At 60.1% G+C, this 23,203-nt stretch overlaps 1 protein-coding gene across 15 annotated transcripts in view; it reads right to left on the bottom strand.

Annotated features, from left to right (window-relative positions):
* Positions 1 to 23,203, bottom strand: part of FBRSL1 (fibrosin like 1) — an 82,077-nt gene that overhangs the window by 17,287 nt on the left and 41,587 nt on the right. For 13 of the 15 annotated variants that reach the window (XM_064481355.1, XM_064481360.1, XM_064481359.1 and 10 more), the window contains one exon: positions 12,307 to 12,336. The exons of the other annotated variants lie outside the window; for them this stretch is intronic. In XM_064481355.1, coding sequence (XP_064337425.1) covers positions 12,307 to 12,336 — 30 coding nt within the window. The remainder of the gene's footprint in view (positions 1 to 12,306; positions 12,337 to 23,203) is intronic. 15 annotated transcript variants of the gene reach the window in all.

Here is a 23,203-nt window from a genome sequence, read left to right as displayed (position 1 = left end):
AGTACAGGTTGGAGGTCCCCGGGCTGCAGGTTCAGGGTCCCGGTGGAAGGAGGATGCTCTGTAGGGAGAGTGTCCGAGCCAGCACTCACTCCTCAGAGGTGGGCAATCCCGGCCGAGGGCAGAGATCACAGCGCGCTTTGTCTGCGAGGACCCGACCTGCAGGGCAGCCTTGGCTCAGACACGCGGCACAACCTCCGTCGACCGCGCCCCGCCCCAGACAAAGAGCTCCAACTCCGGGCAGGTGAGCGAGGCGGCCGCCAGGAGCCCGGGTGGCCGAGCCCGCGCCGGGACGCAGACAAAGACGCGCGCCCCCCACGACGCCCGGGCCCGCCCCAGCCGCGGGCCCCCCAGCGCCCTAGCGGAGGCTCGGTACTCTCTGCGGGGGCGGCACCCGCGCTGGTCTACCGCCTCGTGCACCCGGGGGGCGCAGTCGGAGGTACGAGGGGTCTCCGCGCGCCCGGCTCCCGAGAGAGACGGAGTGAGCAGATCACCGGGGGCCTTTCCTGCTTCCCGCTCCTCTGGTGGGAGGCGGCTGCTCTCTTAACCCCGACCCCCCAAGTCCCAAGTCCCTCCCCGGAGCCACTAGCGCGCACTCACCGCGCGGGCACCCCGGGTCTGGCGCGCTCTGCAGGCGATCGCCGCTAGTCCTCGGGCCGGAACCGAAGCCGAAGCCGAAGCCGAAGCCGGGCGGCATGGACGCGGGCAGCGGAGCACGGGCCCCCGCCAGCCTCGGCCCGTCGAGGTGGCCTCTCTCCCGGCGCGCCCTGCCTAGCCGGAGCCCCGGCCGGGGGCGCGCACGGGCCACATCTGTCCACCGCGCCGAGTCGGCGCGCTCTGGGCGGCTTTCGGTGCGCTCTGGCTCCCGGACACCGTCTGGCGCGGCGCAGGGCCCAGAGAGAGCGGCGGCGGCGGCGGCGGGCGCACTGCTGGCGGGCGCGCAGAAAGCGGCAAGCGAGAGCGGCGGGGCGGGGCGGGGGCGGGGCGCGGGCAGGCCCGACTAATCCAGCCCCGAGGCGCGGATCTGCCCGCGCAGGGCTGCCGGCTTGGGTTCGAGCGATCACCGTCCCATCCCCGCCTCAAGGTCAGGGTGCGCGATGCCAGCTGTACGGAACGCTTTACGGACTGACTCCTCCGATGGTCACAGCAACGAATATGGATGGATCTTCCGCCCAGTTTACAGAAGGGGAAACTGAGTCACACAGCGGCGAGGTCGAGGAATTGGGTCTTAGAAGAAGGACAACAGACTCCCCACAACGTCCAATGTAAGCCCTGCCCTCGGTTTCACCATTTGCGAAACGGGGACGCAAGGTGGGAGAAGGGGTCCAAGCAGTTACTGTAATTTCAAACTGCCCAGCACCCGCCAACCCTGACCATCGCTCAGGAGTCCCCTGGCCACTCCGTGGGCCACAACTGAATTCAGATCCCAGGGGAATAACCGCCCCTTGAGAAGGCCGAGTATATGCCCGACACCTACCCACGCGCACGAGGCTGGCACCTTCCATTTCAGAGCGCACAGGCCGAACACCACACCGCCAGCAGCACGACTCCCAATCATGAAACGTGCTGTGAAGAAGTCCACGCGAGGAAAGGGCCGAGCGGCGCTGGGCAGCAGTTTGAGAGCCCCGCCTCTAAGCTGCTGTGGGGCTGGGAGCACCTGGAGGTCAGTTCTGGTGGAGCATCCGGGGACCCTTAGCTTAGACCCCAGGTTCAGGGCCTGCATAGACCTGCCCTAGGCGGGGAGATCAGTGGCGGGTCCTTTCAGTGGGAAAGCCCACAGCCATTCAAATGGACCGTAGGAACCAGCTCCAGAACTGTATGTGCTGGTCCAGCGTTTCCTTTTCAAAAGGTGACAAAACATAGGCGAACACATGCACTTGGAAAACCCACGGGAAATCTCCAGTGTACAGAAGAAATGGCCAACGGTGCTTAAAAGCCCTAGGTGGGGCTTTTAAGCCCTTTTGTTCTGTTTGAATTATATACCGATTACATGTATTCCCTTTATCCCCCATAAACTTCATGCCCCCAATCCTGTCTTCGGGCCTGGGTGCCCCCGTGCCTGCTGCATCATGCCCTAGCTGGGTCTTGTACTCGGCCCCGACTCCAGGGCCTCTAGCAGCGAAGGGGAAAGACGTTTGTGCAGCAGGATGTCCGGATCTACCTCTCTGTGGTCAGCAGCAAAGGAGCCCTAACCCAGAAATCTGCAAATAGTTACCCTACATGGCAAAGTGGTTGGTCACGAGCTGACCCCGAGATGGGGAATGATCACCTTGACTCCCACAGGGAGACTCCTGTGACCTCCAGACTGAGAGATAATAAATGTGTAGTATTCAGCCACCAAGCTTGGGATAACTTGTCATAGTCGCCACATTCTACTTCCACTCACATCCAGGCCCCCAGTGAGGGGACAGGATGCAGAAGAACAAGTCCTTGGGCTGCATAGAGCTGCCCACCTGCCCCCATCAGCAGGCCTGAGCCAAGTGCACGCCTAATGGGGGTGACAAGCAATACACAGGGAGAGAGTCAAGACCAGTGCGGACGGGGAGGACAGAACAGTAAGGGCGATGTGAGGAACAGTGACAATGTGCTTTCTGAATGGCAGCTGGGGGAGTCTCCCCATGAGGGGCATTTGAGCTGAGACCTGGAAGACGAGGACCAAGCTGAGGGAACTCTGGGGAAGAGCCCTCTGGGACGGCTAACAGCCAGTGCAAAGGCCCTGAAACAGGAACAACCTGGCAGGGCCATCCAGGGAGGTGGGGTGGGGGCACAGGGCCTCGGGGGCTGTGAGGGAGCCTGGGCATTTGTGTTGAGCAACAGGAAGAGGTGTGTGTTGGGGTGGGGTGTTTAAGGAGGAGAGGGATGGTAACGTCTTCAAGACCCCTCTGTAGGACCCACCCCAGGGCCGGGGACCAAGGAGCTGCTGTGACACGCAGGTGTGGGGATGAAAGGTGAGTGGAGGGCCGCTCCTGAGAGGGGGGCATTGGCGATGTCGCCAGCAGCTGGTTATGGAGCTGGGAGCTCCGTGGGGTGGTGACTCTGGTGCATCGTGTCAGGCACTCTGCACAGACTGGGCTACTGAGTCGCCAGGGCCCGGGAGGTGTGCTGGATCGCCATGCCGCCCATGGATGGGGCGGAGGCAGAGGCTAGTGTCTAGCAGCCAGGCTGCACCCAGTCTCTCCCCGGCTGCCCGGAGACCCCACCCCCCGCAGTGAGAGGGCCCAGGAGCCAATGGTGGTGGGGGGAGAGTGGGCGGGAACTGAGTGGCTGGGCCAGCTCCCGGCCCCAGGAGCAGCTAAGATTTGCCAGCCCCAGCCTGGCCTTGTCACCCGGGTCCAGAACAAGTCCTCATCTCCTCTCTCGGGGCCTCTCCCGCCACTGCCTCAGAACTTGGAGGAGCCCGTCTTCCTGTAAGGGGCTGTGACAGGAAAGATCTAGTGAGGTGAGAAATCTAGAGGAAAAAGTGGGAATAGATTACCAAGAGAAATAAAGGGAGCCGTCAGAAAGCACGGGGCGCGATGTCAGACAGGTCGAACCCACGTAACGCACTCAGGGCCCGCATGACGGTGGTCAGGGGCACAGCGACTCAGAGCTCACGGTTCAACAACCAGTCTTACAACTGCTGTTGTCACGCGGAGCAAGGGGGAGGTGTCATCACAGGGCCCACGAGCGGGCTCCACCCTCAACTGGGGGGCACTGGGAGTGCTCACCCCACTGCCATTCAGCAGCGCCAATCAATGGGCACCCCTCTGCTGGGCTGTGGTGGTGACAGCTGGCTCACTCCCCATGGCTGCCTTTGTAGGGGACAAGCGGATGCAGAGGCTGCAGATGAAGAAGGCCCGTGGGCCGTGTGACAAGGACATCTGCGGAGACAACACCCCATGCATGCGAGGAGGCCAGTGTGGCTGGGGGGTTGTGTGGGGAGGGGGCAAGGAGTTCCCACCCATCCCGTCCAGCATGGGCCTGGCCTGCTGGCCTTGGTCAGTCCTTGCTGCGCTTCGAGAGTGGCCTCACCCAGAGTGACCCCATGGGTGTGGACTGGAGCCCAGACCCTCCCAGCCAGGTTGGCAGGCTCAGCTGAGGGGAGGGCATGGGGGAAAGGGTCCTCACTAAGTGGACGTATCCATCATCAGGGTCCAGTATTGGGAAAGAAGCAAAAGCCAGAAAAATGTACAGATGCTCACTAACGGGCTGACCACGGGTGAACTCAGACGCGGCTCCAGGCTGCCTGGCCTCCTTACCGACCAGAAAATGCACATTCAGTGCAAAGCAGCTGTGAGCGGGAAATGCAGACTGGGCCAAAGACGTGGGGTTTCATGCACCTGAGAAGACCCTTTGGGAAGCCTCGGAGGAGGGAGCGTCGGATGGGCTAAGAGAGGCTTCTAAGGCCGCTGCCCCTGGTGCCGGAGGCCCTCGGCCCTCTGCTGTCCTTGGCGCTGCGGCCACAACAGACCTCTGTGGCTTGTGCTGTCCACGAGGTGGCTGCGAGCAGGATGACAGGGCAGCTCGCAGTGGCTGAATGTGGCCCCCAGAGGTAAGCACACCCCAAACCTCAGGATGTGATCGTATTTGGAATTAGGGTCTTTCCAGCTGTGATGAAAGATGAGGATGTTGAGGTCAGCACAGTCTGGGCTAGGGTGGGCCCCGAGTCCTACAACTGTGTCCTTCTGCACAGAGAAGACACAGACCCGGGGGAGGTGGAGACGGTAGCCATCCGGCCCCCAGCTAAGGAAGCCCGACGCCACGAGAGGCAGGAAGGACCCTGCAGAGGGCGCCCGGCCCTGCCCACTGCCCTTGTGTGGTGCTTGAGTCCAGTGAGGCATGAAGCAGGCATCCCTGAGGGTAGTGTGTCCTCAGTCGGTGTCTGGAGCTGAAGCCATGAGCTCTGTGTATCGGGAAGGGGTATGGGCGTGAGTGCCCAGGAACGCGTGTGTGGGAGCGTGCAAGTGTAGCTCCTGGTCCCCTGACATCAGCTGAGTGGTAGAGGCAGGAGGCAGGCCTGGGTCTTTTCAGCCAGCACAGCTGCAAAGCCCTTCCTCTCTCGGGAGCTGGGGTCTGCAGGTCCCAAGGCGGGTGGGGCGGGGCAGAGTAGGGACATGCCCTCTGGTCTGGCTGGGGACCAAAGCGGCAGAGCCCTGCGGTGACTCTAATCCAGCTCTCCGCTGTGGCAGGGCCAGGGCATGTCGTGGGAGGCGGCTGGTCTGGGGGGACCGGGGTGGGTGTCCCAGCCGCCCTAACCCCTGCCCCGTCCACTATACTTGTGCTGTGCGGAAGCTCTGACTGTTTTGTGTGCTCAGCCTCCGTCTGCGCCCTGGGAGATCCCATGGTTCCCACCTGCCCCCTACGTGCCCCAAGGTAAGGACCACGCATCCTGCAAGCCTCCACCCAGCCCCTGGTGCCCCCTAGCCCAGTGGGGCCTCCTCTGAGGCTAGCAGGCCAGGTGGGGTCCGAAGGGACTACGACCTCTCCAGGACAGGGGGGTAGGGCCTGCCCAAGGGCCAGAGGACAGCCTCCCTCTAAGCACCCAGGCAGCCAGCTACAGCCCCAGGGAGCCCTGGGGAGACGGCGTGGGGGGTCGACGTGGGAGCTGTCCTGGGGGTGTAGGCGCCCCCACATCCTGCTTAGCTAGTTCTGGGAAGGCCAGAGTGCGGTAGGGGCCAGGCCAGGTGAAGGGAAGGAGGGAGGGGCAGAGGGTTCCCACCAGGGAGGTCTTCCAGCCTCCTCTGCCTGCCTCCCCCTTCTCCTCAGCCTCAGCATTTCCATTCAGCTGGAAAGGTGCAGGTTCACAGCACTCAGGTGCTGAGTGCCCCTGGCGGGAAGTGACTCTCTGCACCTTAGCTTCCTGCTGAGCCCAGCAGGCCCAGCAGGCACCCCCATCACCTCTGCTGGGCTGGGCCTCGAGCTATGCAGAACTTGTGAATGGGCGCCTGGGGTCCGTGCGCACCCCCATTCCCTGCGCCCGGGGGCATCTCTGTCTGCCCCCAACAGCTCTTTCCAGCCAGTTCCCTGATGGCACAAGGGAAACCCATTCTCTCCTCCCAGCCAATTTCCATATTCACTCAGGCTACTGTGAGTTGAGTTTTTGTCACTTGCACTCTGGCCTTCCTCACCTCTCTTACCCCAACCTGCTTCTTCTGGACCCCTGGTCTTAGAAAACACTGTACACGCTGTCCTGAGGCTGGAGACCTGGGCACTGTCCCCACCTGTGGTAGGAGAATGACAGCCTCCAAAGACGTCCACATTCTAAACCTCAGGACCTGTGAGTGTCACCTTATGGAGCCAGAGGGACTTTGTAGGTGTGATGAAGGATCTTGCAATGAGGAGCTTATGCTGATAGGCCTGGGTGGCCCCACTATGGTTACAAGGGTCCTTATAAGAGGGAGGCAGGGGGATCAGAGTGAGAGGAGACACGGCCACAGACGCAGAGTCAGAGCAATACGAGGAAGAGGCCACAAGCCCAGGCAGCCCACAGAAGCGGGAAAGGCAAGGAGCCACGTTCTCCCTGGAGCCTCCAGAAGGAAGCAGACCTGCTGGGACCTTGATTTTGGCCTAGCGAGACCCATTGTGGACTTCTAATCTCCTGAACTATAAACTTGAGCTGTTTGAGGCTGCCGAGTTTGTGGCAATTTGTTTCAGCAGTTGTCGGACATAACACCACCCCCAGCTCTGCGTCGCCCACTGGGACTGGCTGCAGTGGCCTGAGAGTGCCTGACCTCTCTGGGGACTCCAGGCCTGGCAGAGCCTCACTCTGGGGGACCTCGGGCATGCCACTGAACCTTTCTGTCTCTCAGGTTCCTCGCTGAGAATGGGGCTGCAGCCACATCAGAGGGTTACCAGGGGCTAAACTGTGCTGGCCCGGGCGGGCTGGCAATGTTTTAGTCATCCAAACACGGTCTTTGCTGGGACCTCTGTGCCTGTCCAGGACCCTTGGTGGGCAAACTTTCCAAGGCCCTGCCTTGGGCAGACCTGTGGGAAGACATACTCCAGGCGGAGCAGCCCCAGGGCAGAGCACACAGGGCAGAGCACCCTTGTGAGGAGCCCTGGGAGGTCACCGTGTGCAGGCACGTCCTGTGCCATCGAGGCTCCAGCTCCCTGCACCTCTGTCTCCACAGCCACTGGCTGGGGAGGGGGCCCCATGGTGGGGAGACAGGAGGACGAGTGAGCCGCCTGCAACCCCCGGGAAGGTGCTCCCAGGAGTGGGGCTGGGTGAGGCACACGGGGACCCTGGGACGGGCAGCAGGCTGCAGGCAGGGTGCTGCTCCGAGCTGCTGTCTGTCTGTCTGTCACGCCCTTTCCTTGTCATTCACAGGGACCTAAGAGGTGGGTCCAAGAGGTGGACCTCATTTGAGAGATGAGAAGATGGAGGATCAGAGAGGCTCCCAGTCAGTAAGTCTGCACTCACTGTAGATTGAAGCCCAGAAAGGGCAAGGCTGACCTGGGGCCTTGGAAGAGGGTGTGCTGGGGAGGGGGCCAGGGAGGCCTTGAAGGAGGGGGTACCCGCTCGGCTCAGCTCAACAGCTGCCAGAGGGCTTCCTGGGGCCAGGTGCTTGCATGGGCCCCTGGAATCCTTGCCTCCGCGCCAGGCCACAGGCACCAACATGATCCCTGGTTCTCAACATTTAGCAAAGAGGAAACCGAGGCTTGGAGAGTGGAGGGCTGGCTGTGGTGGTCTTGCCCTGTGCTGTGGGGACCCCCACAGAGGACCCCCCACCCCTCTGGCCTGGCTGCCTGGCAGCCCCATCCTGGTCCACCCCTGCTCCTGCAGCCCAGCGCTGGGAGCACATCCTGGCAAAGTGGGGTGGGGGAGGTGAGCCTGGCAGACAGGCCAGACAGACAGACAGACAGACATCCCTCGAGAGAGGGCTGCGGCCACGGGCAGTGGAGGGGAGTGCTGGCCAGCCAGCCACCTCGCTGGGCCACTCAGCCAGACGGCCGCCAGTCGGGGCCAGCAGGCTGCCTAATGAGCCCTGCACAATTTTTCACCCCATATTTTTCCAATAAAAAAGCAGTTAGACACCAACCACAGCCATCTGGCCGCCCAGCTCCCCAGCATCCTGGCAGCACAGGCCGCCTTGCCCGCCAGCAGCCGAGGGACCAGAGCAGGGCTGGGGAGGCGGGGGAGGGGGGAGCACGTCGGGGGGGTTATGAGGCAGGGGGAGTGTTTTGGGGGAGGCTGGGCAGAACTGGGTGTGGGCTGCCCCTGGGACAGGGCCTGGTCCCTCAGAAAGTGTGGGGGGGTGATGGAGGGGTTTTCCTGTCTGTCTGTCTGTCTGTCTGTCTGCATGTCAGCCTCCTGGGGCTGGGCTGGCTGGAGAGCGGCTTCACTGGTCTCGACTGTCTGTCGGTGTCTGGGAGGCACAGTGTCCTCAGTGCGTCTGTGCCTTGAGCCAGAGGCAGAGCCCAAGGCCGGCAGGCCAGGGGTGGGTGGGCTGGCAGGAGCCCCGGGGACAGTGTGGTGGGGTCAGCAGTGGTTCCCTGGAGGCTCAGGCGCGTCTGACCTCAGATGCTGGCAGGTTCATGAGGAGCAAACTGGCCAGAAGAGCTGGAGCTTGGGGCTTCCCACCGTCCCGTCCTTCCCTGGCCTGCCCTCCCAGAGCAGCCCAGGTGGCTTCTGACCAGCTGCTTCGGTCAGAATGTGCACCAAGAATGTGGCAAGTCAAGCTTGCTCTGACTTTGTGTAGTCTGGGAGGCACCCCTATTCTAAGTACTGGTTCATGGCCAGGCTCCAGGAGAGGCGAGGGCACTGCTGTAAATGGACGTTGTTTTGCCTCCTGCCTGTGCTCACAAGTCAGGACTTTGGCATCCTGGAAACACTGCAGAGACACTTGGCCTCCACCACCCCAACTCGGAAGCAACCAGCCTCGAGTCACCAGGTGCCCTGCCATGGAGGAGACGAAGAGTTGTGGACCATGGGAGATATCCACAGTGCATAATCAGTGTCCCCAGGGAGCACTGCCAGTGCAAGGCTGTGGGGCAGGAACCTCCCAGGATGGTGGCTCCCCATTGCACTTGGAACAAAATTTTAACTTCTTGCAGTGATATGTACGGTCAGTCATTCTGTATGATCAATGGTGTGGGAAGGAGGAATGCAGATGAGATGGCTGGTGCTACAGCTGCCTCTCTGGATTCAGAGGTGACTGTGAGGAAGGAAGACACATGCCAAGAATGGCCAAGCAGAAAGACAGCAGAGCCTGATGGCCATGGACAGGCCATGCCAGCCTGGAAGGCCCACATCTGGGCTTTAGGTGAGAAATACAAACTCCTTTATTAAGCCACATTGAGGCCAGTTTCCGTTACAGCAGCCAAATACAGCTCCTAACTGATACGGGGCCCTGTGGTAGACAGGCAGCATGTGCACCAGGGGCAGAAATCACATGATGCGCCCCTGCTGGCTGGTGAGCTGCCTTGGGGCCCAAGAGGGGAGCCCCTCTCCCCGGTGGCTGTTCCAGGAAGCCCCGAGACCTCCCAGCAATCAGGCAGCTCTTGGGCTCAGCCCAGCCACCCCTCCTTCCACCTGGGCTGAGCTGCACTGTGGTCAGCTGCTTGGAATCTCAGCCCTGGCCTCTGGCCTCCATCTCACGCTGCCCAGAGACACACCCCAGTGTCACAGAAGCCCCATGTGCTCACAGAGAAGGCAACATGGGTGACTAGGGGGGAACCTTCACCTTCTCCCGGCTCACCAGCCAGCGGGCTTTCTGAAGCAGGGCCCAGCCCTGCCCACTTCAGGGGACCCCCACCCCACAAACAGCAGCAGACGGGGTTGTGCTCTGTGCTAACTCACTCAGAGCTCTGTAGCCCAGGAAAGTCAGGCCCACCAAGGCCTGCCCAGTGATGGAGCCAGGGGCTGTCACACCCTTGGACAGGCTACCCTGCATCACCTGTGTGGTCCACACGGCCTGGCACTTTGGCCATGGCTGGGACCCCATTGCAGTGGGGAAGACTGGGCTCTGCCCTTGGCCAGCATCTGCCCTTCCTCCCCAGTGCCCTCAGCCACCCAGGCCCCAGTGGAAGTTCCAGAAGGGTTTGGGCCAAGTGCCCAGCCCAGCAGAGAAGTCAGCCCCACACAGAACCCAGCCAGTTTCTCCCAGCAGAAGGTTCCAGAACTCAGACCCTGGCCTTCCTGAAACCACTTCAGGCTGCACAGGGAATCTCCAGAAAGACAAGAACCACAAGTTCCAGACCCCACCCCAGACCAGTGCAGAGTGAACTTTCCCCCGGCCCCCTGCTGATGACACCAGCTCTCCCCAACATTCCTCAGCCAGGCCGGGCCAGGCAGGCCCTCAAGTAAAGCTCAGGACTGCCCACAGCTCCTGGGCAGACAGGAGTGTGGAGGAGGCCAAAGCCACAGCCTCCCACCAGCCCTTGGTCACAGCCCGCCGGCCTCAGTGCCCGATATTGATGGCCGTGTGCAGCAGTGACTGCTCATTCTCAGTGTGCGTGGTCAGATCTGCTGTGTGGAGCTGGGCCCTTCCAACCCCCCTGGTCTCCATTCCCAGGGTCCCTGCTCCTAGAGGAGGGGTGGGCCCAGGGGTGGAGGGAGAAACACGCCAGGACCAGCACTGACGGAGGGGCCAGGCCACAGGGGCCCTGGACGGAGCAGTCAGCAGCTCAGGGCCTCAGAAGCCCCGTTCCCACACCCTCCCTCAGAGCAGCCCTTGGCTTCAGAGAGCGTTTCCTACAAACTGGTTTTAAATGAAAGAAGGTGCTGAAGGCAGTGGGCGTTCCCCAGGTGCTGTGATCTGATTCATTAAAGACCCCAGGAGTGACGGTGTCTGTGGAAACATGGCAGCTGACCCAGTGCCCAGCACATCCCTCAGTCCCTGATGCCCTGTCCATGTGTGGGATGGCTGAGGGGAGGGCACCCGGGCCCACAGACACCTCCCAGTCGCCCTGCCCTCTGGCCACCTTCCCTGGACAGTCCAGAGCATGGCAACAACCCCTCACAGGGCTTCTGGGCCAACTCACTGTGGACGGCACGTCCTCAGACCTCACCTGTCCACACCTGCTCCTCCTCCATCCACCACGTGACCCCGGTCCCCTCCTCCCCCCGCCCCTGGCTCCTGGGATAAAACACTTGCTCCTGGCCGCTTGCCCGGCCCAGACCAGTGCGCTGCCGGGAGGCTGCTCACCCGGACTCCAGGCATCCTCTGCAGGCCGCCCTGACCCAGCTCGCCCCGCCAGGCGGCCTTCGACTCCTTCCCACACTTGCTCGTGTATTTGTCAGCTGGGCTGCGCTCGAGCATGAAGCCCACACCAGAGGGGCTGGCCGTCGTCCGTTCACAGCTCCTGCCGACGCAGGCAGGCCAGGACCCACCAGGGAAGTGGAAACCGAGAACCAGACACCGCACAGACCTCCCGACAGAGCTGCACTCCACTTCACAAAAGTCTGCCTAGACACCAGTCAGTGTCCAGCTGGCCCATGTGTCCGCCTCCCACGAAGTCTCTCGTGTCATTGTCCCCACTGCCTGGACACTTGTGCAGCACACTGGTGCCACCATCTCCTGCCAGCCTCACCACCTGAGACTCTTCAGGTGGACTGCTTGCTTGTTCACTGAGGACCCCGCACCCTGCCGGCTGGGTCCCAGCTGTGTGACCTCAGGCAGGTTCCTTACCCTCTCTTGTGTCTAGGGCAGGAAGCAACAATATCTACCCCACAGGGCTTCGGGACAAGCAGACAAATGAGTGCCCGGGCACTTGCACCCACTGGACACGCAGTAGGTGCCCCACACACAGCTGCTGGGCCGGGAGCTCTGGGTGGCCTCCCCCGACCCACCCCCGGCACATGAGCGGCCCAGAAGACGACCAGAACCAAGGACTCCCGAACCCCAAGGGCCAAGGCAGGAGCCGCGGATAGGAGGGCAGAGGAAGCCCACACGGCAGGAAGGCCCCTGGGTTACTCCTGTGCTACCATGCCTGCTGCCTAAACCCGGAGTTAGCTAGTCACTGCTGCTGTTAGCAGAAGTCTCTGTTTTGGGGTGATGTTAATGGCCCCCAGCCTGGAAATGCTGGGGGCTGCGTTTGCCCTCAACGGAGCACGGCTCCCGCCCTGCCCTCGGTGCCCTCATCCCAGGGAACCCTGGACCAAGATGGGTGCTGACAGGGCTGGGAGCTGGGGTCCAGTCCTGTGGTCCCAGGGAGGCCAGGCAGCGCATCTGGGCCTCAGCCAGGTGAGGCCGAGCCTCCACCACCTGGGGAGGGCACATGGTCCCTGCACACCCCACAGGAGAACCACCGCCTTTCTGCCTGCTCCCCAGGGCCTGCCTTGCTGGGTCAAGGTCAGCAGGAGGGGGCAGGGAAGCAGGGAGGGCTTACCTTGTCATCCGCGTCACTCTCGCTGTCGCACTGCAGAGGGGAGGGGGAGAGAGAGAGGGGGTGAGTCAGCGCAGGCCGGTGCCGGGGCCATACCGAGGGGTGAGAAGGCGGGAGTGTGGGAGATGGAAGGGGACGCGGGGAGGGCGAGGGGCAGTGCGGGCTGGGACCCTGGGGAAGACAAGTGGTCAGGACAGGCCTGTGGCCCCAGGTGCTGCCTTCTGTGGTGGGGGCCACCCTGCACCTGACCCCTCCGCCCCTGTAGACACCCCAGTAGAAACCACTCCACGTGTGAGCGCAGCTGGTTAAGGGAAGATGGTGATGCTCGTGTAAACGAGTCTTTGTTTTCCATTTCCAGCAAGCGGAGCTTTAAAAAGAAAGACTGCTCTAGAAACCACAGCGATCTCCGCCTGAAAAGAACATACAGGAGAAAGCAGCCCTTCCCAGCAACTGCGACGGTGACACATTTGTGCCAAGTGGATCACACTGCTGAGAATAAACCTCCCCAGGACGCAGAGGAGGGGGCGGACCCCAGTCAGACACGGGCTGCTTCTGGGGTGTCCTCAACCAGATGCACTCAGGCGATGGGACCCCCCCACCCACACACCCTGCCGCCCTAGGGTGGGGGTGTGGCTCTTCGAGGACGGGTTCACTGCCGACCTGCCTCATGCTTCCTCAGCCATTCACTGCAGCTGGGGATGGGCACTTGAGGGGGTCTTCCTGAGGCCGACAGCCTTCCTGTTCCAGCACCCCCAGGGACCCTTCGCCCCCCAACCTTGCACTGCAGCCCGCAAGGCTGGCCCGAGGCCTCCGGGGTTAGTGTCCCTCCATAAATGGCAGAAGGGGCTGTGGGCCGCCTCCTGGCCCTGTACCCACGGTCAGAGGCCAGACCGCCCCTCAGCCTCTAGCCGGGTGGCTGAATCTCGGGAGGCAGAGCAGGAAGGCGACAAGGGGAGAGCGGGAGATGAGGCTGGGAAGGTGAGCGGCCAGAACATGCCAGGACACACAAAGCTTCATGGCACAGGAAGTCTGGACTGAGCTTTGCTGTTGGAGCCGCGTGACTGGCACTTCAGGACGGTCTCTGTGCCAGGAGAGGAGGGTGGGAACCAGGGGGTTGTGGCCTGTGGGGAGGGGGTCCTGGAGGAGGAGGGCTATTGGGGGCAACAACCCCTCTGACCCTGCAGCTGATACCAACATAGCTGAGGGGCCAGGAGATACCAGGGACCCCCGATCGGGCCTCTTCATGCTCAATTAGTCACTGAGCACAGTCCCATCAAACTATCAGGGGAGGGAGGTCCAGCCTCGTGTGTGGCACACCTGTCCCTCAGGGCACACCCCCAGGCCTGGTCCCCTCCATCCCAGGCTGGGTTTCACATCTCTTCCAGCGTTCTCCGACAGTACTACGGGTGAGAGCTGAGTGATTCGATGTGGAGGATGGGGGAGGGTGTTTGCCAGCAAGCGCACGGAGCCTATAATTAACCAAACAGCTCACCGTTTCAGCCCAGGCTGCTTCGTAAATGAATTCATGTTATTAAGTCCTACTGAATTAATGTTTAACTGCAATAGAGTCGGAATTGAATGAGGCAATTAATCAGGAGAAGGAGGGAAAAAGAGCCACATCTGTCTTGCGGGAGCTGCCTGAGTGAGGCGACCTTCACGAGGTCAGGCTGGGCAGCCCTGGAGAGCATCACCCTGATAGGGGTGGGAGTCCAGGCAGGGAGCCCACAGGGCGGGGGACAGACCCTGGGCCCCAAGGGATGTGCTGGGTATGGTGGGGAGGCCAAGACATGGCTCTGGAGCAAATGCCTGCTCTGAAGCTAGGTTACCACCCACACTGTGCAGCCTTGGGCAGGTCTCATGATCTCTCTGTGCCTCAGGTATGCTTCTGTAAAACAGAGCCAACAACCCACCTACTGGGTTGTTGTGCAGCTTATATGAGTGAATACGTGCAAAGCACTAGCACAGTGCTGGGTATATAGTCATCACGATATGCACCCTATGCTATGTTCATCACCAGCACCGCCACCATCATCACCACCACCATCATCAGCATCATCACCACCATCATCATCACCACTGTCACCACCACCATTATCATCATCATCACCACCACCATCACCACCATTAATCACCACAATCACCACCATCATCATCACCATTACCACCATAACCATCATCATTACCGTCATCATTACCAGCACTATCACCACCACCATCATCATCACCACCATTACCACCATCATCACCACCACCATCACCACCACCATCACCACCATCAATCACCACAATCATCATCACCATCATCACCACCATCACCACCATCAATCACCACAATCACCACCACCATTACCACCATCATCATCACCACCATTACCACCATCATCATCATCACCACCGTTACCACCATCATCACCACCATCATCACCATCACCATCATCATCACCACCATCATCATCACCATCACCACCATCAATCACCACCATCACCACCATCATCATCACCATCACCACCATCATCACCACAATCACCATCATCAACACCACCATCACCATCATCATCACTACCACCATCACCACCACTCAATATAATTATTACTGTTTTCCAACAAGGCAAAGCATGAGGGGTTCCCCTTTGGAATGGTTGAATGCCCAAACCTGAGAATTTTAGGGAGGTATCTCTCAGCCCTGGAAGTGCCAGCTCTTGTCCAAAACCCTGATAGCTGATGCCCAAAAGCTGAGCCCTCCTTGGCCCTAATGAGACCCCAACTTCAACCCTTTCCTTCCCTGCTTGCCCCAAGTTCAAATCTCATCCCTCTCCTGGCCTACAAGCTCCTCCCAGCCTGGCCTAGCCAGCAAACAATGTATCAGTAGGCCCACTCGCCCAGGGCCATCCTCTCTGCCCATCCTTCAGTCAGCCCAGAGGGTTACAGTCCTGAGTGCAGTCTTCGGCATCACCTGCCTGACTGCCTGGGGCCTGGGTGACTGGAATGATTGGCTGGGAGAGGCACTGCCTTACACCAGTGGGCTCAGTTCTTCCCTCCTGCCCAGGGGCTGTGTTGGGCACGCACTCCTATGGCTTGGGGCGGCTAGAGCGAGGAACCCATCTGGGAGCCCTAAACTCAGCTAGGTCAGAGGCAGATGTGAGCTTGGGGCTCCACATCCCAAAGCACTGAAGCTCAGCTCCTTCATGCCTCAGGCCACTGCAGATCACATAGTACCTCCCAGGCTCAATTGGTGGCCGTCCTTGCTCCCCATCCATGGGTGGACAAGGCCCTGAGACAGCTTGAGAAGCCATAAGCTGGATGGGGCTGCTGATGGGCTTAGTTTGGCCTAAGTAAAAACAAAATAAGTTATCTGCCAACATTTACAAATCTGGAGATTTCTCATGAAACCCTGTGGATTACTGAGAATGAGGAGCCACGCTGCCCACTGCTGAGCAGCACTCCCTGTGGGCTCTGCTGCAGCCCATCCCTGCCTCTCCTGATGTCCAGGCCCGAGTGCTGGTCTTTGTCACGTGCTGGGAACACAGCCACACAGTGGGCTCTGGAGCCTGGTTACAGGGTCCCTTCCTGCTTCCCCCACATAGGGTGACATTGGCAGCTCGTTTCATCTGTCTGAGCCTCAGTTTCCTCATCCGCAGAGACGGGATGATGCCTCCACACTGGCATGGGCTTGGAGTAAAACTAGTCAGGATATGTGGACTGCTCAGAACAGCAGCTGGTTGGGAGTCAGGGCTCCATGCATGTGAGCCACTGTCATTGTCATCTTCACCATCTTCACCATCATCACCACCACCACCTTCATCATCATCACCACCACCACCACCATCACCATCTTCACCATCATCACCACCACTACCTTCATCATCACCATCTTCACCATCATCACCACTGCCACCTTCATCATCACCATCTTCACCATCATCACCACCGCCACCTTCATCATCACCATCTTCACCATCATCACCACCGCCACCTTCATCATCACCATCTTCACCATCATCACCATCTTCACCATCATCACCACCGCCACCTTCATCATCACCATCTTCACCATCATCACCACCACCACCACCATCATCACCACCACTACCTTCATCACCATCTTCACCATCATCACCATTACCTTCATCATCACCACCACCACCACCATCATCTTCACCATCATCACCACCACTACCTTCATCATCACCATCTTCACCATCATCACCATCTTCACCATCATCACCACCGCCACCTTCATCATCACCATCTTCACCATCATCACCACCACCACCACCATCATCACCACCACTACCTTCATCACCATCTTCACCATCATCACCACTACCTTCATCATCACCATCTTCACCATCATCACCACCGCCACCTTCATCATCACCATCTTCACCATCATCACCACCGCCACCTTCATCATCACCATCTTCACCATCATCACCATCTTCACCATCATCACCACCACTACCTTCATCATCACCATCTTCACTATCATCACCACCTTCATCATCACCGTCTTCACTATCATCACCACCACCACCACCACCACCATCATCTTCACCATCATCACCACCACTACCTTCATCATCACCATCTTCACCATCATCATCACCACCACCACCATCATCATCTTCACCATCATCACCACAACTACCTTCATCATCACCATCTTCACCATCATCACCACCACCACCTTCATCATCACCATCTTCACTATCATCACCACCACCACCACCACCATCATCTTCACCATCATCACCACCACTACTTTCATCATCACCATCTTCACCATCATCACCATCTTCACCATCATCACCACCGCCACCTTCATCATCACCATCTTCACCATCATCACCACCACCACCACCATCATCACCACCACTACCTTCATCACCATCTTCACCATCATCACCACTACCTTCATCATCACCATCTTCACCATCATCACCACCGCCACCTTCATCATCACCATCTTCACCATCATCACCACCGCCACCTTCATCATCACCATCTTCACCATCATCACCATCTTCACCATCATCACCACCACTACCTTCATCATCACCATCTTCACTATCATCACCACCTTCATCATCACCGTCTTCACTATCATCACCACCACCACCACCACCACCATCATCTTCACCATCATCACCACCACTACCTTCATCATCACCATCTTCACCATCATCATCACCACCACCACCATCATCATCTTCACCATCATCACCACAACTACCTTCATCATCACCATCTTCACCATCATCACCACCACCACCTTCATCATCACCATCTTCACTATCATCACCACCACCACCTTCATCATCATCTTCACCATCATCACCACCACCACCTTCATCATCAACATCACCGCAACCTGGCCCAGCCCCTTCCTTCATACTGCCTGGCTAGCACTTGGAGGCATCTGAGTCCTCCATGGTGCCTGGGCACAGACACCTCCTCTCCTGACAGTGCCTGCTCCCCTAGGGGCACCTGCACAGGTCTGGAGAGCTTGGACTCCATCACTAAGTCTCTTCCAGAAACCTGGGCAACAGCTTGCTTGAGGTGAAGGTCGCTCATCACCCTCCATGACTGGGGACACAAGTCAGCATGGTCATTTGGCAGCAATAGAAACAAGCCTTTTCTTCTCTTTGTGTGAGCGTTGACGACCACTTCACAGCAGAGCTGGGAGAGGCTGTCCATCTCCCAGTTCTCAAACAAAGGCATGAAAAATTCATCGGCAAGGAGACCTGCTGCTGAGCCTCTGCTCCCATCAGATGTTCCAGCATCCAGACCTGGCCCTGAGACACCTGTGGGGACAGAGTGGGACCCTCCTGATCACTTCGGAGCCTCCACTGTGCAATGGACAGAGGTGAAGGGCTGCCCTTGAGGAAGGTGGCTGGGGGAAGGCATGAAGCCACCCCCCTGCCCTGCTTCTGTCCTCCAGCTTCTCACTCAGGCGGCCTTGCCTCGATCCAGGGGTCAGAGAGGGCTGAGGGGTGGTGCACGGCCTGGCGCTCAGGAGGCGGGCTGGGCTCCTGCCCCAGCTGTAGTGCATGAGCTGCTTATAGAGCTGCCGGAGGCAAAGGAGGGTCTGCCCCTCCTTCCCAGCCTGGGACACGCTCCCAGTGGGCACTGTCACCTGCAAAGACCAGAACAGCACAAACTGAAAAAAGTTGGCAGGATCTGTGGCCTGGGTGTGAGCAGAAGGTGACAGGACGTTGTTCAGCCCACCTGGGCGTTGGGGTGAGGAAGGTCTGAGCTGCTGGGCAGTCAGTGCTGAACCCAATCCTGGGCTGCACCCACGTGGCCAGAGGCGTGCCTGGGACACCTGGGAACTGCCTGGCACCAGTCCTTGGTGTGGGCGGCAGCGCTCGCTGGGTATGTCCTCATGGCTCACATGTGCCGTGCGCATGCATGTGCCGAGACTGGGCATCCTCCTGCCATGGGGCCACGTGGCCCCACGTGTGTGGCCCAGGAGCACCGATTATGCGGTCAGTCCGTGTCTGTGCTCAGGCTCCCGCCCTGCCGTGGCCCCGCACACCGGCTTCTTTAACATTCTGCGTGTCGGAGTCGCCCTGGAAGAACTGGGGTAAGGGAGGGGCGGCTCCACCGAGGGAGCAGAGTGACCCCACCCGGGCAGAAATCCATCCTTCACTAGGAAAGGCTTGAGGTGTCCCCTTCGTTTCTGCTGCAAACGCTCCTTTGCGATGTCGAACACATGCCAATTAAGTGATTCAGCTAAAATGTGGAGCCAAATAAGGCTATGAGCCCCAGCCGGCGGGAGCAGCCTGGGAGAAGGCACTGCTGTTCCTTCACTGTCTGGAGTAGGTGGAAAGGCCATTTTTCACCCTTGTATCCTCACCTCAATCATGTAAATAAAGCTTTTGGCTGGGCTTCCCCTCCCCCTCAGGGGTAGACCTGGGGGCAGGGAGGCCACTGGCCCTCCCCTGGGGATCACCAGTTGTCTCGACTGTGGAATGGGGAGGCTGTGGGATCATCGGGTGACTGGGTCTGAAGCGCTGGGCAATATACCTGGCAGGCGCTGCTCCAGGTGGGACCTGTGGCCGCCAGCCCTCACAGTGTGTAAGTCCATTTCACAGAGGAGAAAGCAGAGGCTCAAAGGGTAAAGGGACTTGCTCATGGCCACGTGGCCAGTGAGCAGGGGCTGGGAGCTGGGTCTAGACCCCAGCGGGCCCTGTGCCCTGGTCAACTGTGCTGGGGTCTGGGCTCTGCTGGGCGGCAGTCCTGGGACCGTGGGGCTGGCAGGAGTGGGGGCAGGGGAGGGGAGGGGAGTCTCTCTGACATCCTGCTGGTGGCAGAGGCCCAGAAAACCACAGGGCATGGGGCTGACACTGTGTTTGTTCACTGAGGTCACGTCTACACACGTCACTTGTTCCCCCCAGGCCCACCTGCTCACAGAGGTGGGTGCTGAGGCTGAGTGGCTGGGCTCAGGGAGCCCACAGTCTTAGCCTGGCCCATTTGGTCAGGGCCCCACACCAGTGGCTCCCTCGTGGTGGCTGAGACTGGACCTAGGTCTCAGCACTGCCTCTCAAAGGACCCTTGGCCACCTCGGCCCAGGAAGTCACAGTCAGGCCTGATTACTTATGCAGGATAACGAAGGGCGGATCCTGAAAAATTCCATTCTTGTTTACTCAGCTAATTCACTTTTTATGAGTGTTTAGGCTTTAAAGCAAAACAAAGCACTAATTACCCAATTAACGAGCAATTAAGTGACTGCATCCTAATAGCCCGAGAGCAGGCTGCTTCTGGGAGCTGATGGTGAGTGAGACCCACTGAGCAGAGATGCGCAGCTGGGACCACGCAGGTGCATGTGGGAGGCAGGGCCGCCATCTGTTACAGGTGGGGACAAAACCCGCCCTGGCCAGGTGCTTCCCCCACGCCACTTGTGTGCATGCCCCACGGCCCCTCCTGGCCGGGAGGGCCAGAGTGCACAGCCCCTTCCCACCCTTGGCCCTGTGGGGAGCTCAGGGTGGCCTGTGGTCTAGGCAGTGGTCTGGGGGGTAGGGCACAGAGGCCACCACACCCAGCTGAGAAGAAACAGTCCTGTGGCTGGGCGGTGGATTTCTCAGGGCCCTGGGGGACCAGGGGGTGCCTCAGGGCCTCCTCCTGCATTTTCAGACTTGGCTGAGAGCACTCTGGGGGAACGCAAAGTGACATGGTGCAGGGCTTGAGGGCAGCCTGGCACCACCCTGGGCCTCAAGTCTGTGCTGTCGCTGTGGACACCGCAGCTTACGAGTGGTCAGTGCCTGGCCTGTCCTCAGTGGGGAGAGTCTGTGGTGGAGTCAGTGCCTGGTCAGAAGGGAGGCCAGCCCAGAAAAAGCCACCCTCCTAACTTGCCAGTCTCAGGAGGACCTGGAACAGAATTCTGGTCCTTCCCATGCCTGGCCTGTGCGACCTGCCTGCTGCCTAGCCCCCACATCCCTGCCAATCTGGCCTCTTCGCTCTTCCCAGGGCTCTGGTCAAGCAGCACCCCACAGAGCGCCGATTCACAGTCCTGCCCTTGCTCTGCAACCGGCTTCAATTAGCTGCTAGTTTGTGTATCATCAGTCTCATTCCACTGAACCCAGTTTCCCTGAGAACAAAGATCTCATTCCTGCAGTACGGCGTGGGCATGGATGCACGAATGAATGAATGAATGAGCGAGTGGACGGATGATGACATGAGCTCTGACCACTGACCTGTGAACTGCCCCACCCGGGGTCTCAAGGAGCTCTGGGAGCGCAGAGTGGGGGCACTGCCTGTGCTGCGGGCTGTCCCCACAGCACTGCTCAGCACCTCACACGATTCTGGAATGTTCCGGGAGATGAAGTTCACGAAGATGAAAACCTGCCTGGTATCTCCAGAGCCTTGACCCTAACGGCTATGAAAAACACAAAATGACTTTTCATTTTCTCCGGTTACCAAGGCCATCAACAACTGGGGCATCGCTCTGCGGGTGCTTTTCCAGACGAGGGTGCGCTGGGAGGCCCCGAGGCCCCGGCTTCGCGGAGCCACGCTGGGACTCGCCCGGCGGCCGGCGGACCCAGGCTTGCCGCTCCCATTCGGAACGGACTCATTTTCCCTAGATGACTTCTCTCTTCCCCTCTGCTTCATCGAGGCGCACTCTCTGCTTTCTAGTTCTGTGCTGGGGCCATGTGGCCCCCACCCTGAGGGGTGATGCAGGATGCTGTGACCACAGGCACGGAGGGCACCTCCACCAGGCTGCCATCTCCTGCTGCAGCTGGCGCAGCCCCGTCCTTCCAGGGAGCCCTCCCTGAGTCCCCGGAAGCCTCCGCCTGTCCTGTGAGCAAATCCTCTGCCCCCAGAGGGGCCGAACCTATCTATCCCTCCACCTCCCATCCCCCGCTCGGTGCCTCATCTGTCCCCGCTGGCAGCTCCTGGTGACAGCAGCAGCCAAAAGCGTCTCACTCCTGGGGCAAACGTGATGTCCCCAAACCTCCACAGGCCCCAAGGGCCACCAGCTGACCTGGCACCCCCCCCCCCACGCCTGCCAGCCACACATGCACGCTGGCCTGCACACACACACTCACACAATGGGCGGGGCCCTTTCATGCTGGTCCCCTGAGGAGAGCCCGTCCCCCAGGTACCCCAAGAGGCCAGGCTGCTCCTCCAGACCTACACTGGCGCCCCGCCACACCCTCTCCCCTTCCGGCTTCATTGGCTCCGTGCACTCTGCTGACACACCACACCTCTGACTTCTCTTTCCCATCTGCCCCTCCCTCCGTGGCCCCCACCAGAGCAGGGACTTCTGGGTTTTCTTGAATCCTCTGACCTTGGGGCCTGGAGCGGCACCTGGACCACAGTGAGGGCACCACCAACGCCTGGGGATGGCCAGCAGTGCTGGGGGTCCCTGTGCGACTCTCCCCGCCCATCCCCGGCCCCACGCAAGCTGCAGGGGCAGGGGACCCTCTGCTCCGGTCTCGGGGGCCTCACCTCAGGCCCCTCTCCCTCTGCCCCGCGGACTACGTGTCACGCCGCCCTGCTCCCACTTTCCCTCATGAGCGGCTCTCCAGGCGCAGCCCTTGCTGGGCTGGAATGACGAACGAGCCCGTGTCAGAGAACGCATAAAAGGCGGCCCCGGCCCCGCCCGCCGCGTGCGGCTGACCTTTCGTGGAGTCGACTGTATTAATATATTCTCGTGTTGTCAGACTCGGAGCGCTAACTGCCTTATGAATTATTTATCAACACAGAAAGTCTTCACCAGAACAGTGTTAACATTAATTCCCAGCCTCCTGTGTCCCAGAAGCCCCGCCTGTTCCACAGCACTGAATTTCAGCTTCCCAGCAGCCCAGTCTGTCATCCACCTGCTCCCCGGACTGACCACCCCTCCAGCTGTGGCTCCTGGCACATCTGGCTGCTGCCTTGAGGGTTCCTGCAGGCTTGTCCAGAACATCTGTGTCCAGCTTCCAGGGACAGGATGGTGAGGCCTTTGGCTCACAATGCCTGAAGGTGTGAGGGAGGTCAAGGCCTCTGGGGGGCCTCATTGCTCTGGGCTAATCTGAGGGGTTGGGGCCTGCCTGCGGCTGACCAACTTGTGATCAGGGTCCAGGCAGAAAGGCAGACCCACTTGGGGACCTCAACCAGCAGCAGGGAATTAGCCACCCAGGTGATGTAAGGGGCGAGGAAGCCCTGGGGGCTAGCAGGGGCCGGAAGCCATGGTGAGCCCCCACTAGAGGGACCGCAGGGGCCAGGAGGGGAGTGGGCCCGCCACCCCTACCCCTCTGCAGTTGCCCCAGGTGCTGCCTGCAGGCCAAGATGGGTGGGAAGAGGGGTCCAGGGGCAGAAGCTGTCCCCTGTCTGGAGGGGAGAGGGAGGAGGCTGGGGAGGGCCCGGCAGAGGTGAGGGGGCTGTGGTGGCCCCCACAAGCCCCCCCCAGAGTCC

The sequence above is a fragment of the Camelus dromedarius genome, chromosome 31 (genome assembly GCF_036321535.1).
Source record: "Camelus dromedarius isolate mCamDro1 chromosome 31, mCamDro1.pat, whole genome shotgun sequence".
NCBI lineage: Eukaryota > Metazoa > Chordata > Mammalia > Artiodactyla > Camelidae > Camelus > Camelus dromedarius.
This window is presented reverse-complemented; position numbering and strand designations above follow the sequence as displayed.